The 16,472-nt window shown below is 41.6% G+C and overlaps 1 protein-coding gene across 1 annotated transcript; it reads right to left on the bottom strand.

Annotated features, from left to right (window-relative positions):
• Nucleotides 1–15,793: 15,793 nt before the first annotated feature.
• LOC149208066 (E3 ubiquitin-protein ligase BIG BROTHER-like) lies at nt 15,794–16,228 on the bottom strand. Its single transcript, XM_089398227.1, has one exon. It carries the CDS (start codon nt 16,226–16,228, stop codon nt 15,794–15,796), a length of 435 nt encoding a protein of 144 aa, XP_089254353.1.
• Between the last annotated feature and the right edge of the window lie 244 nt (nt 16,229–16,472).

The raw sequence follows: 16,472 nt of genomic DNA, 5'->3' as shown, positions 1-16,472 counted from the left end.
GAACTTTGTTGATAGACTCAACCAAACCGTTGGCTTGCGGATAATAAGGAGTAGAGCTATCGTGGCGCAAACCAAGCTGGCTTGTAAGCTCAGTCATCATGATGTTTCGAAAATGGCTCCCATGGTCAGTAATGATTGCTTGTGGGACACCAAACCTAGTTATAATATGATTGAATACGAAAACTGCAGCTGTTTTGCCGCTTGCGTCGAATGTAGGCATCGCCTCGGCCCATTTAGTGAAATAATCAACCGCGAGGATGATATACGCATGCCCCCCGGCCGAGTGAGGGTTACAAGTAATAAAGTCGATACCCCATTTGGCGAATGGACCAACGGCAATTATAGGGTGGAGAGGAGCAGGTGGTGCGCGCATCTTGCGATCAAACACTTGACAGTTGTGGCACTTCCGGACTGCAATGTTACAATCTTTAAACATAGACGGCCAGAAATAGCCAGCGCGCAACACCTTCTGAGCTGTGGCATACCCAGACATATGACCACCACATGCTCCAGAGTGACAATCATTCAAAACCCTCTCAGCCTCTTCGTGAGTTAAACAACGTCGAAAAACTAAGTCTGCCCCCCGGCGATAAAGTGTATCTCCAATAATTGTGTATTGCTGGGATTGAAACCAAATTTTTCGACGTTCCGCCTTTGAAGCTTCAGGCCGAAAGGTTTGGGTTTGGAGATAGATGATTATATCCCTGTACCACGGATCTAAAGTACTGATAAGAAACAAAGATTCGTCCGCAATGGACTCCTCTGCCACAGTCTCTGTGTCAGCACGAGGGAAATCACACATCAATTCCGCAAAAACCAAAGATTTCTTAGACTTGGACTTCTGGAATTCCAAGTCGAACTCTTGCAGGATAACGATCCATTTAGAGTACTTGCCCCCTAGCAATTGTTTTGTCAAAATGTAAATCATAGGGTTGCAATCCGAAATAACTGTAGTATTACGGAGAAGAATGTAGTGACGAAAACGCTGGACAGCTTGAACGGCTGCCAGGGCCAATTTCTCCACATGCGAATATTTTAGCTCAGTGGGATTTAAGGTCCGACTGAGATAATATATCACATGTTCCGCTCCGAATTCATCTTCTTGAACTAACACCATTCCAATGGTGGAATGCGAAGCTGCGAGGTATAAGAAGTAGTCCTGGTTGTAGTTGGGAGGATGCAACAATGGTGCATGGCTTAACGCATGTTTAAGTGCATCAAAAGATTGTTGGGCAATATCGTCCCAAAAGAATTGAGCGTTCTGTTTCAACAACCGTGTAAAACCTTTAGTGACCTCGGCGTAGTTTGGGATGAATCGGCGTAAAAAGTTCGCTTTCCCTTGCAAACTTTGGAGTTGGCGCAAACTCGAAGGAGGAGGCAATTTGATGATAGCTTCGACCTTCGAGGGATCGACGCGAATGCCGACTTTTGAAACAACAAAGCCTAGCAATCGACCTGTTTCTATACAGAAAACACACTTGTGGGGATTCAACCGAATTCGATAATGCCTACACCTCATAAAGATTGCTCGTAAGTGGACAAGGTGATCAGCTCGATGTAAAGAATGAGCAGGCAAATCATCGAGGTACGGTTGCACAATGTGCTTGATGTCATGAAATGCATAAGACATCGCCCGTTGAAAAGTGGCCCCGGCATTCTTAAGCCCAAAAGGTAATTTGCAATAAGCAAATGTCCCCCATGGACAAATGAATGCCGTTTTTGGTTGGTCGGCAGGTAAAATATTGATTTGATTATAGCCCGAAAAACCATCCATAAAGGAAAACATTTCACTTCCGGCACAATCATCAATAATTTGATCGATATAAGGCGTAGGACAGTTGTCTTTTGGACAAGCTCGATTTATATCCCGATAGTCGATACAGATTCTTATTGTTCCTTGTTTCTTGTTGACCGGAACAATATTCGATACCCAATCCGTTAACGGGATCGGATAAATGAAACATGCTTTCAACAACTTTTCGACTTCTACTTTAATCGCAGCCGCTTTTCGAGGGTGAATCTGACGCAACCGTTGCCAGACGGGTTTAGCATCCGGGTAGGTTTTTATTTCATGAACAACAATGGCAGGATCGATTCCCGGCATTTCCTCGTAAGACCAGGCAAACACGTCGCAGAATTCTTGGAATAGGGCCTTGTAAGTTTGGATTTCATCTTCTGTACACGCGGCACCTATATGAATGTTCTCCTCAATTCCGGGCTTCACTGAAATATCAATGGGAATAGTACGAGAAATACTCCCTAAATTCAACTCTGAATCAGGATGTTTCATTGGATTCTGAGCATCTTTGACATATTCAGCGGTAAAGATAGATGAAAAATCATTTTCAAGAACATCATCTTTAGGTAAAAACGAAGATCTGTGATGGAGATCTTCCCATGGTAGATCGTCTACACTTAGGATTTCGCGAAGTTGTTTGTCAGATGACACGACTTCGGGAAACGCTGTCCGTTCTAAGGATGATGTGAAAAGTGATTCTTCACTGACCACATTCATTTGGTCGATTTGGGTTGAACGCGAGTCGGTAAAAGACACGACAGCTTCATAAGCAATCTCATATGGACTCAAAGGCATAGCATCACCGAATGAGTCTATCTCAGATTCAGATGGGACGATCCAAGGATCATCATAAATAATGTTTTCTGATGTAATCATATGAATTGATGCAAATGAAGGGTCTGCGTTGATTGGAGGGAAAGGAAAAGTTCCCAGCAAGCCGGAATCTTTAACTAAACCTACGCCAACGTCCCTATAAGGGATTGTCGTCTTACCGACATGTTGGATACTCTCTGAAGAGGCTGGGTCGGATGAAAAGTATGTCAGCTGATCAATAGTCACGATCTTACCGTTATATGGAAACTTAATTACTCTGAAGACCGATGAAACGACCGCCGTCATAGCATATGACCAACTTCGACCCAAAAGAAGGTTGTAGTCTAGAGGGGCATCAACCACTTCCACATCCAGACTAACGGTTTTACCTTCTACCCCTATAGGTAATTCCTGTAGAATACCAAACGGACGGAACCCACGGCCATCAAAGGCCTTAAGGATGGTGGGGGATTGGTTCAACGAAGGAGAACCAAGAGATCTCCAACATTGAATCGACATAATACACGTAGAAGCTCCCTCATCAATCACAGTCCGATGAATAGGCCTGTTTTTTACTATCACTGGGATTTGGAAAGCCATTTGATGGGGTAGACGCGGTGTACTATTTTCTAGATCGAAGATTATCAGGTTCGGGTCCTGAACATCAACAGCTCCGATAGCCGACAACAGTAATTTTCGTTGTGCTGGGCATGATTGCAGCACTTCTAACGCCGACATTGCTGAGGGTGAAACAGCTAAGTCCTCAACAATGTTGTAATTTTGGGCTGCTCTCGCATGTGGATTGAAAGCAGACCTGGACTTTGAGTAAACACGGACGACTGACCAGACATATTTACAGGAGTATGAATACCTCCAGGTGGAAAAGGAGTACGAGGTGGAGAAAAACCTATCCCTAAGTTGTCTAAATAATTAGTTAACGAAAGGTACCAAGTAGTACTTCTAGGAGGACTGTAAAAGATAGATTCACGCTCCCTGAGCTCAATAGTAAGTTGATCTTCAAGGTGAGAAACGCCTATTTCTTCCTCTGGAGCAAGTTCTTCGATAGCAATCAAACCAGTCGGAAGATTTTCGGTGATAATTCGTTCTATTCTCGGTGAATCTGGAACACTATAAGTTGGAGTAACAGGGTCAGATATTTCAGGTTCTTCGCCTGTATCACTAGCAGACGAAAAACTACCAACAAGCTCAGAAACTGTAACAGCTTCAGGATTATAACCTGTCTCTAGACTTTGGTAATCTGGATGGACTACCAAGGAAGATTCTCCTTCTTCAGGTGAACCTACTTTACTGCCACTAGGAGGAGTTACAAGGACCTTCAACCCTTCGTACTGACCCAGGACGTCTTCAGGAGATCCACCCCGTGATCTACGGAGTTTTCTCAACAAATCAGTTCCGGTAACAATCTCAGGTGACTTGCCCCGAAGTCTACGGGACTGTCTCGGTAATTTCGCCACAGCTAAAAACTTTTAACTACTACACACGAAAACAAAATAAAATTTCAAATCAAACCACCTAAAGTCTCTAAAGAACCAAACAAATTTGAATCACACGCCTAAAGAATCTAGAGCGTCAAACCAAGCACAAACAGTAGCCTTCCAGACCGAAAGCGCTAGTTGGTGATGAAGCCCAACATCGCTGGATTCAGTACAGAAGTGGCGGGTGGAACAGTTACCCCGGTAACCTGCTTAATGAATAGACTGGACCAAGTTCCTCCACTTTAACCGTCTCGAGTGAAGCGAACCCCCCAGAAAATCCAAGTGAGTCTAGCCGACGTCTGCTCCAGGTACAGTGGGATCTTCCCTCCACCGTCACCTCGGTAGAATCCTAAAGATAATGGTCACTAAGGTTACCAACCGCAACAAATGCACCTGGGGGAACAGTCTAAACTCCGACAGCACGCAAGGGCAGAGTATCAAGCTCAATCCCCTTGCCGTCTCCTTGACAATAATCCAAGGTTTACCGACAAGTGACCCCTGGCTCCTCGACAATGGTTAATCCGAGGTTTACCGTTTATAATACATGCGTGTCTGGCGTTGTTCCCAATGAGGGGGGATTGATCCCCTCACTGGTTCGGACACGAGCTCGTGCTTCTCCTTTAAGAGGAGCTTTCCCAGAGTACAAATGAGACAATTGGATTTATTCTATCACAAGATAAGCTACTTGTTTGGTTTGTTGTCTTGGAGAGTTAATTACTCACCTACTCCAAGACACTAGCCTGATCTAAATTGGTGTTTCAGAGCCCTAGAAAATAAAAGTTACTACGTCGATTTTACTTTAAGCATTAATTTTATGGTTTTCCTTAAAGACAAAAGGTAGCGGAAGTGAAACCAATGGTGTGTAGACTCGACTCAAACCACTACAAAGATGCACCTAAGATGATTTACGCTACTTTCCTTTTTCAATGAAATTCTTAACTAAGAGAGTTGAGAGATGCAAATTTTATAGAAAACAACTTTCTTAATAAAGACAATCAAAGAAACAATTCTCTTTATCTTTTCAAGCATACAAACATGACCACTCTTTACGTGCATGAAAAACTCTTTTTCTTTCAAAACTTTTCAAAGCTACTTGAAACAAAACTTTCCAAAGGAGATGTTTTTGTATTTTCTCTTTTTAATAAAGCATATAAATCTATTTTAACGAAAATCAATCTCAAAAACTATAAAATCTATGAAAACTTGACTCACAAGCAAATGAAAAAAGGAAATTACTCTAAGCAAACCTAACAAGGCAAAAGCTCACAAAGATGATTCTAGGTTGTTTTACTTGACCAAAATCAAATCAAGGACCAGCTAATGCAGAATCAAAAGACTAGTCAAAACAAAACTCAAATCTTTTTGTTCTTTTGTAAAATGGAATTCAAGACTCAATCAACAAGCACTTCGAAATTTGCCCAAAGAAACAACTCAATGGTAAGGTGCTCTCACAGGTAGACTTTATGACAGGTCTGACTTCTAAGAATGCTGACAAAACCAGAGATATCTAAGGCTTGACAACTTCTACCGCTAAAGTCACTATAAGACCTACTCAAAAATCAAACCCTAGGGCTTAAACTTCTATGAAATCCACTAAAACACTCAATGCTATCGAAACAAGTTCAGGTGAAGATCTTTGACAAGAGACTAATGAATCTGGGCAGTAAAAACTAAGAAAAAGCAAAATCTAAGAGAAAAAATGCAAAAAATGGAATTTTTTCAAATTTTAGCAGGGGACGCAGGCGACCCGTTAAGACAGGTGCGGGCCCGCTCTGTGCACACAGCGACAGTGCGTCCAGGGACGCACTATGCAATACTCAGAGGGTGCGTCCTACTGGAAAATTCAATAAAAACCAAAATAAATCTAACCCTAAGCTAACCCACCCAAAGACAAAGTCACAGAGCCAAAAACCAGAAAAATAAACCAATTTTCTCAGAGCAAAGTTCATACAAAGGAAAAGACTTTCACATCAATGGAGTCCCCAGTATGGTCGCCAATTTGTCAGGCGGAAAGAGTCGATAGTGCGGACACAAATCAACCTCCCTAGGAGCCTAAGACTCTCTAGTGACAAACAAGACAAACAAGAGCAATCCTTCTCTAAACATGCATTTACTATATGGGAAATCAAGTGTTTAGATCCTACCTGTAATCCAACGTTGTTGTAGCAGTCCAGCTCCGCTGATCCGGATGAGCTCCTCCTTCACTTTGAAACCTGCATACACTAACAATCAAACGATTAAATAGCACTTGATAATCTCATAGAATAAAACATATTTAACACATAGACCAAGGAGTACATGAAACAACTCATGAATAACAAGTTATTGAGAAGAATGGACTCATTTGCATTAATAGGTAACAAAAGGAACAAATACAACCTGAGCCTTGGTGTTGTGCAAGTCCCTCCCAGGGTCCATCAAGAGTTTTCCTTTACTTTGACAAAGCTCACCCACTTCCAAATAGAACAAGCAAAGATGGCAATCTCTCCTCACAAGCTTCTAAATGGGAGTCCTAATTCCTGCAGCATTTACCCTTAGAAATGTATAGCTTCCAACCTCTCCTCCTTCTGACCCAATGCCTGTATTTATAGTGCTCAAGAGGAGATTAATCAGGTCCACCATCAATGGGATAATCCCCTCTTTGGATGGGATAGCTCCCTTATTGATGGGATAAGTTCCTCTTTGGTAGGGGTGCATGAACCATCTGGAGGCGCTCAATACACGTCGAACAACCTTCTAGAATGCTCTAGAAATGACCACAAGTAACTTTTTAAAGATGAAATTTGCGCATTTTAACCTTTACAGGGGGACGCACCTGCCCCTTTACTTACAGAGTGTCCAAAGACGCAGCTTTTGTGAACATTGGGTGCGTCCCCGCAGGTAAGGTTGAGAGAACCTGCGTACCCAGAGATAAATACATTTATAAAGACTTTCTCTCTTTTTTGGAGTTTGACATGGAGAGCAGAGGTATAAGACTTGCCTAAGAGGATAGCATGACTGTTGATAGAGCCATACTAACTGTAAATAGTCATGGTGACATTTTTTAGTGTAACAGGTCATGATTATCTATATGTTGTTGTGGATAGGTTCAGCAAAATGTGTATTTTGATACCCTGTAGTAAACAGATTACAACTGAACAAACTGCAAAATTATTCTTTGAACATGTATGGGTTCATTTTGGATTACCCACTTCTATTATATCTGATCGAGACACCCAATTTGTGGGGAAGTTTTGGTCTAGTCTGTGGGAACTAATGGACACAAAATTAAAGAAAAGCACAGCTTTTCATCCACAAACAGATGGCCAGACAGAAGTAGTTAACAGGACAGTGATCCAGTTACTGAGAGGATATTGCAGCAAACATCCTAAGCTTTGGGATGAGCACTTGTGCTATGTGCAGCATGCTTACAATAGAGCCAAACACTCTTCTACACAGAGATCTCCTTTTGAGGCCTACTTTGGTTTCATACCAAGGTATCCCTTGGATTTTGTCTTTGGTAAAGATACCATGGTTGATGGACACAGTGATGTGGACAAAGCAACTAGGTTCATTGAACAGATCCAGGAGATCCACCAGGCAGTACAAGAATAGATGGAAAAGAGCCATGCCAAGTACAAGGCTAGGCATGATAAGCATCAGATGGAGCATAATTTTCAAGTTGGAGACCAAGTCTGGCTATATATCAGCAAGGACAAGATGCAAGGTGAAGGTAAGAAGCTAAAACCTATCAGGTATGGACCCTTCAGGATACTTGAGAAGATTGGTGAAAATGCTTTTCACCTTGATCTGCCAGCTTACATGCACATCTACTCAGTCATGAACGTAGATTGCTTGAAGTTGTTTGAGCCTTCAATGATTGAGGACCCTGAAGAGCAGAGTCAATTGCCTTCTGTTGATGACCTACTACCTGAATATCTTAATGAGTTGCAGGAAGATACAGTGTTGGATAGGAAGGTAAGGATGACGCACAGTGGATAGGTGGAATACCTCAGAATTGGGCTTAAAGGTTAGAAGCCGAGCAGTGCGAAGTGGATTGAGATTGGACAAGTGAGACAACAGTTTCCTCACTTAGTCGATGCTTGAAGAAAAACCAACTTTTGGTGGTCCAAAAGCTTTTCAGTTGGGAGGCTGTGATTCGAATCGGATCCATAAACGACTATCATAGAACCGTGACTAAATCAAATCGAACAAATCCTTGAAGAATCCAAAACAGTAATCGAAAACACCCTGAACTAGTGTCCATGGCAGCCGACATGGAATGACGAGGACCTCAGTCAAAGCGGGCTGACCGAGGCCCATGGAGACTGCGCAGGAGGTCAAAATAGCCCCTGGGAACCCCGGATCGGGAAAAGGAGCTGATTTTCGATGCGCATTTGGGAAAACAAGGCCGAAATGGTAGGGCTTAAGCACTTGGTCACGTTGGAAGCCAGAGGACCGTGGGCGAAGAAAGGTAAAGCGCCATCGTACGAAGGTGGGACCCACACCCTGGAAACCGGTGGTTTGATTGGGACACCCTTGAACGGTAAGCGGTTTTGGAGAAAACGGAGCGAGCACCCTCAGCGATCGACGCGTGGAAGCGGAGGTGAGAGAAAAACCACCGTGATCGCGCGTTATCAGTCAAGCAAGTCAACCGCGCTCGACATGCGAATGACGTTGGATCTAGAGGAGCCCAGATTGGACGACTGAGATTGTGTCCGATAGACAGAGCAGAATTGACAGGGGATTAAGCCGCGATTTAAGAGGATTTGGAATTCATTGACCGCCACGGTGGAGAAAGCAACGAATCAACGAGCGGGTTGGCGGAGTTCCGATGGGGACGCGTGACTACTTCTCGAGCGTTCATGCTGACACCGAACAAGGAATTCCAAGCACACAGGCGACAAGCGAATCGATGCAGGCAGGAGAGGAGATGAACATGCATGGAGGTCAAATGGCTAAAGCCATGAACAGAACAGTGAACATACATCAGAAGAGAGATTGAGATCGAAGAGTCCAAGCGACCAAGAGAGACAGTGAACAATGAACCCTGAGAGGAGGACTGAGCACAGAGAGCAGTAAAGCCAAGCAGAGGAGACAGAGGGCCGAGCTAACCATAGGCAGCATCGAGTACCAAAGAGCTTGAAGAATCAAGCCTTCCCATAGAGGAATATGTCTGGATTGAGCATCATAGTTGCCTCTTTCCACTGTAGACCGAGGGTCATAGAGCTGGTAGGAAGAACAAGAGTCTGTGTACTCCGAGTGGCTTGGGGAATCCAAGAACCACCCTGCCAAGCAAAATCTGCTTCAGGAGAACTCATATTGAGTCCCTGTATTGTAATTTCTCTGCTCAAAGACAAAATAAAACAAGGCCACCATGAAGCTGGACCGAAGACGTAGCCCTGGAGAATAGGGTGAACTCCTTATTAAAAATTATTTGTGTCTTTGTGTTGCTTACTGTATTTCTCTGTTGTCTTTCCATTTATTTTCTATGTATTGGCAATCTAATCGATCCGTTGTTTCAATAACACAGAACACACACCAGCACATGGGTCTGTAATACCTTTTGTTTAATAAATCTTCACTGAGGTCACTCATAGGGTGATTATTAGATCATGTGACTTGGGAGATTTTGTAAGTATGTCAACAACTTCATTGTCCGGTACTGAACACATATCTATGACTCTTCCCATCACATCAAAAATTACATTATCATTCGGCATATCAATATATAGATATATATTGCCATTTGTGCTTTCTCTTTCTTTCACATACCAGATTCTTGATGGAAATTTCATCTCTTTTGAATTCTTCCAGTCTGAAATGATCTTCTTATCACTTGAGGCACTTGAAAGATTTGTAGCCATGAGCTCAAGTGGAGTTCGTTCACCAATGTTTCTTGAAGATGCACCTTTAAGAGTCTTTGGTCTAGAAAGATTCATAGAAATCTTCTTTGATGCCATTTTTCTGAAACATAGAAACACATAAATCAAACAATGTAAACCTTGAAACGGGAACTGATACTGTTACCCGTTTCATAGAGATAGCAAAAAAGTGACCTGATTTTGAAAAGGGGTGATGCAGAACGCACATGTTTTTTTTAGAGCATACTTTTTGGCACTTTAATTTTTTTTATGTACATTACGTTTTAGAATGGTAGTGATTTTCATGCTGATTTTAAAAAGTGAATATTCTGCATCACCCCCTTTTTTTAAAAGACCTGTTTTTTGGCTTTAAATTTTCTAATGTATAAAATGTAAATAATTATTTTGTAAATTTGATCGTTTTTGAAGTGGTCGTTTTCTTCACATTTTCAAAGTTTACCCTCCAAAACTCATTTAAATCCATAAATCACACTTAATATTGGTTTACTATATTTGTGAAATTTCTAATTCTTTATAACTAATCATTTAGTTTGGGTTGTTGTTTTTAAAAGGGTATGACCCAAAGCTTAATTATGTCCAATGTCACTTCATAATCTAATGATATGTAAGAAAGATCTCTTCCACTTGAATTAATAAGACAATAGAAACCTCACATACTCAAAACAAACCTATTGAAAACCAATTTGATTCAATAGACCTAATCAAAACGAATAAAATCGTTTTTCACATAAATGGCTTATTGAGATCAGTTTTTCATATTGTACAACTGTACATCGATTGGCGTGTTTTTCATTTGATTTCATGGCGTACATTTTGCTAACAATGTTGACAAAATCCAATCCATTTAATGTTGACAAAATACGATCTATTTAATGAAGTAAAAAATTACAATAAAATTTTTGCCTTTTGAAAATGAAGTTCTAAAATGTCTTTAATCCAACTCTTTTACAGGGCATTGACAACAAACAAGCAGTGCACATCACAGGGCTCAACCAACATATTGTTGAGCATAGATGCTATTTTAGATTTGTTTTTTAACCTCTTCAATTTCTTGCAATGATAATATGAATGTGTTGTGCCTTATTTTCATAAAAAGTTCACATCACAGGGCTAATGTAATTTGTCTTATTTTTTTTTATCTATTGTAACAACGTAAATATCTATCTCTCTTTTTGTGTCTTCATATAATTATGTGTATCTCTATGTAAGAAAAAAACTATATAAGTACAAATAGAAAGTAAATAGTACATCTATCTTAAGAAACTAAATAGTATATCTATTTTAAGAGGAACATGATTATTCACAAATGAATGTACTATCTATTTGCAATGAACTTGATGATATACCCTGGTTAAAAATAAGAAATTACAGTTATAAATACTACTACAACTACAGAGTATCAAGTTCTGAACGCACAGTTATAAATATTGTTACAATCATCGAATATCGAGAGCCAAAAGCCACCAAATTACAGTTATAAATGCTACTACAACTATAGAGTATCGAAAGTTCTGAACGCAAAGTTATAAATATTGTTACAATCATCAAATATCTGTATTTCTTTATCTTGTATTTCAAATGCCAAATCCAAAAATATGAATTAATTGATTTAGGTCAACAATATCAAATATTTTTGTTAATAAAACCTACACAACATTATAGTTCATGATACAAATAATGGCGATAAATTTTATATACATTATATATAGGGCAAAATCTCCCAAAAAGGAACCAGCCATTTGGTTGAAGATTAACTTGGGTCCTTGCTTTTTTTATTCGCGCTGCCTAGCTTTCCATTCAATTCCATATCCTAGCTAGAGAATGTAGGATTATAGCTTAGTTGACGAATTGAAATGATGGTTAACAATATTATCGGCCTGTCTTTTCATTCAATTCCATTTCTTACCGAGCAAAGGAAGGAATGTAACCTGACAAAAAGTAAAAATGAATTGAACTGCCAACAAAATTGCATGACAAAAAGTAAAAGGACAATTTTAAAAAATGACTTCCTCAGATTTAACAAAAGACAAATCCGATGCAGCAAAACTGAATTAAAGCGATTCTGAGAATCGCCGGGTGGTGGGGCGATTCTGAGAATCGCCCCCACCACCCGGCGATTCTTCAATTCCCAGCAGTGATTCCAGGTTATAAGCAACTTGAGTCGAATGCTTGCAAGAGAACCAGATAAAACATGAACTCGCTCGCTTGCAGATGCACTTCTGATGGCAATCTCACGCTCGCTTGAAGATGGACTCGCTCGCTTGCAGAAGAGAAACAACAATCAAACTTCCACTCATCTTCAATCTCTCGACTTCATAAATGAAGCATCGTTACAGTTTTGGCCACTATCATTTAATTTTTGAAAACCAACACCATTAAAGTAACCTTTAGAAAAAACTAAACTAGTGTGAATTCGGGATTTACATTTTCTTCACATTAAATTGTTGTCACATTTAATGAGAAGCAATTATGTGTACAAATGAATGACCACCTTCCTTTCCAAACATTGACCAATTACACTGACGACCCTAGATAAAAACCCCAAAGACATTTACTACGGTGCCCTTTTACCTTTCCAAAATGCTTTTCCCCTCCATGCACAAGTCAATAATAGTACCATTCATTACAATGTCAATACTTGTTGGGAACTTCTAAGTGGATTGTTTCTCAGCACCGTATAGCAAATTTTGTTTGTACAAGTTTAATTTGATGCAATTCCATAAAACGAATGCCATTATGTTGATAACCGAGAGTAGATATGAATTTCCTGCATATTGGTTTAACATCTTCACTTGATATTTCATCGTTAGCCCGCCCTCAAACTTATATGCTTCTTTGTGCTAATTTCTTTGTAATGTGCTCAAAGAAAACAAATAACGCAATACTCTCAATACCAACGCTGGGTTCATGGAATAGGTTTGAGCGGGGACAAGTGAAACAAGATCACCGTTTCTGAAACAAGTTGAGAGCCCCAAAGAGAAGGTTACAGATATCAAACCCACGACCGAAAAAGCCACTGAAGAAGAAGTTCCTGTCTCCAGTCCTGAGGAGGTTCCCGCGGCCGCGAAAACAGTCGATGAAATCACCGCCACAGTAACGCCGCCTGCATCGGAACCTGAAGTAGAATCGGGCCCAGTGGAATTCGTGCAAGTGAAAAAACCAAGGAGGAATCTACCCCGGCCGCCAAAGAAGTCGAGCCAGCTAAGGAAGAGACTGTCGCTCATTTCATCATCTCATTCAATGCATGAGAATCTACACCTCTTATTCATTTCATCATCCCATTCATTTCATGTAAGCACTGTTTGGGGCGATTCTGAGAATCGCCGGGTGGTGGGGCGATTCTCAGAATCGCCCGCCACCACTACTGGTGGCGGGGCAGTGGCGGGGCGATTCTCAAAATCGCCCCACCACCCGGCGATTCTTCAATTCCCAGCAGTACCTTCCATGTTCACTATACTCCAAAAAACCACTTTCTTGGCTCATATTATCTATCTGCATTGTCAGGAGTGTTATACCCTCTTTATTCTCAATAACAACTTCACACTTGTAGAGAGGACATATTTTGCTGCTCTGAAACCACTCAGTTGCACAGTCACCATGGAATATATGAGAGCAATGCAATTGGAGGACTGTCTCCCCATGTTTATAACCCTCCAAACACACTACACCTCTCTCCACCTGCTTCGTCAGCTTGTTTCTTGAATTCAGTGGGCTGCAGCGCAGTGAGTGTTTGTGGAGGCAGCCTGATTGTCACAAATCCAGTCCTTTCTTGTAGTTCCAGGAGCTCCTCATAACTCATGAATTCATCATCACCGGAATCGCTCATGAAAAATCATCATCACTGGAATCACTCATGAATTCACCATCCCATGATACTTCTAGTGTCATAATTTGGCCCTGATCTGGGGTGCCGGGGATTTGCTCATCCATTTCTCTGACGAGATCGTCATGCCCCATGTCATCCCGTAATTCTTCAACTATCATATTAAGCACCTCTCGAATGGGGCGTCTTGGCTGAATCATCTGTATCTCAAACTCAGAGCTCTGTAGTACATCTTGTAATACTTCAGACGTCATAAAATGGCCTTCTGCACTGCGGCGCCTTGGGTGCTGATCCATCCCTTCCTGATTCTCTTCTGGGCGAATTATATTTTACAATTCAGACGTGGAAATCACCACCAAATTGATTGCGATGGAGATCGATCCCCGGGTTATTATAAAATCTTGTTTTTCAAGCAATGCTCGAGGAGGATTCGACACTTTCGTTTTTATATAGGTAAAGCATGGCGTTAGGCGGACCGACCCATCTGGGCACGAAATCTTAATTTGTGGTATGATTGTTAAAATGACTTCCTCAGATTTAACAAAAGACAAATCCGATGCAGCGAAACTGAATTAAAGCGATTCTGAGAATCGCCGGGTAGTGGGGCGATTCTGAGAATCGCCCCGCCACCGCCCCACCACCACCATCCGGGCACGAAATCTTAATTTGTGGTATGATTGTTAAAATGACTTCCTCAGATTTAACAAAAGACAAATCCGATGCAGCAAAACTGAATTAAAGCGATTCTGAGAATCGCCGGGTGGTGGGGCGATTCTCAGAATCGCCCCGCCACCGCCCCGCCACCACCAGAGGCACTTCTGATGGCAATCTCACGCTCGCTTGAAGATGGACTCGCTCGCTTGCTTGCAGAAGAGAAACAACAATCAAACTTCCACTCATCTTCAATTTCTCGACTTCATAAATGAAGCATCGTTACAGTTTTGGCCACTATCATTTAATTTTTGAAAACCAACACCATTAAAGTAACCTTTAGAAAAAACTAAACTAGTGTGAATTCGGGATTTACATTTTCTTCACATTAAATTGTTGTCACATTTAATGAGAATCAATTATGTGTACAAATGAATGACCACCTTCCTTTCCAAACATTGACCAATTACACCTACGACCCTAGATAAAAACCCCAAAGACATTTACTACAGTGCCCTTTTACCTTTCCAAAATGCTTTTCCCCTCCATGCACAAGTCAATAATAGTACCATTCTTTACAATGTCAATACTTGTTGGGAACTTCTAAGTGGATTGTTTCTCAGCACCGTATAGCAAATTTTGTTTGTACAAGTTTAATTTGATGCAATTCCATAAAATGAATGCCATTGTGTTGATAACAGAGAGTAGATCTGAATTTCCTGCCTATTGGTTTAACATCTTCACTTGATATTTCATCGTTAGCCCGCCCTCAAACTTATATGCTTCTTTGTGCTAATTTCTTTGTAATATGCTCAAAGAAAACAAATAACGCAATACTCTCAATACCAACGCTGGGTTCATGGAATAGGTTTGAGCGGGGACAAGTGAAACAAGATCACCGTTTCTGAAACAAGTTGAGAGCCCCAAAGAGAAGGTTACCGATATCAAACCCACGACCGAAAAAGCCACTGAAGAAGAAGTTCCTGTCTCCAGTCCCGCTGAGGAGGTTCCCGCGGCAGCGAAAACAGTCGATGAAATCCCCGCCACAGTAACGCCGCCTGCATCGGAGCCTGAAGCAGAATCGGGCCCGGTGGAATCCGTGCAAGTGAAAAAACCAAGGAGGAATCTGCCCCGGCCGCCAAAGAAGTCGAGCCAGCTAAGGAAGAGACTGTCGCTCATTTCATCATCTCATTCAATGCATGAGAATCTACACCTCTTATTCATTTCATCATCCCATTCATTTCATGTAAGCACTATTTGGGGCGATTCTGAGAATCGCCGGGTGGTGGGGCGATTCTCAGAATCGCCCCGCCACCACTACTGGTGGCGGGGCAGTGGCGGGCGATTCTCAGAATCGCCCCACCACCCGGCGATTCTTCAATTCCCAGCAGTACCTTCCATGTTCACTATACTCCAGAAAACCACTTTCTTGCCTCATATTATCTATCTGCATTGTCAGGAGTCTTATACCCTCTTTATTCTCAATAACAACTTCACACTTGCAGAGAGGACAGATTTTGCTGCTCTTAAACCACTCAGTTGCAGAGTCACCATGGAATATATGAGAGCAATGCAATTGGAGGACTGTCTCCCCATGTTTATAACCCTCCAAACACACTATACACCTCTCTCCACCTGCTTCGTCAGCGTGTTTCTTGAATTCAGTGGGCTGCAGCGCAGCGAGTGTTTGTGGAGGCAGCCCGATTGTCACAAATCCAGTGCTTTCTTGGAGTTCCAGGAGCTCCTCATAACTCATGAATTCATCATCACTAGAATCGCTCATGAAAAATCATCATCACTGGAATCACTCATGAATTCACCATCCCATGATACTTCTAGTGTCATAATTTGGCCCTGATCTGGGGTGCAGGGGATTTGCTCATCCATTTCTCTGACGAGATCGTCATGCCCCATGTCATCCCGTAATTCTTCAACTATCATATTAAGCACCTCTCGAATGGGGCGTCTTGGCTGAATCATCTGTATCTCAAACTCAGAGCTCTGTAGTACATCTTGTAATACTTCAG

The sequence above is a fragment of the Pinus tabuliformis genome, chromosome 1_2 (assembly GCF_031772625.1).
Source record: "Pinus tabuliformis cultivar Carrire ecotype Pingquan chromosome 1_2, CPIR1, whole genome shotgun sequence".
In the NCBI taxonomy this organism is placed as follows: Eukaryota; Viridiplantae; Streptophyta; class Pinopsida; order Pinales; family Pinaceae; genus Pinus; species Pinus tabuliformis.
The sequence above is the reverse complement of the archived record's forward strand: the minus strand, read 5'-3'. Positions and strand labels throughout refer to the sequence as shown.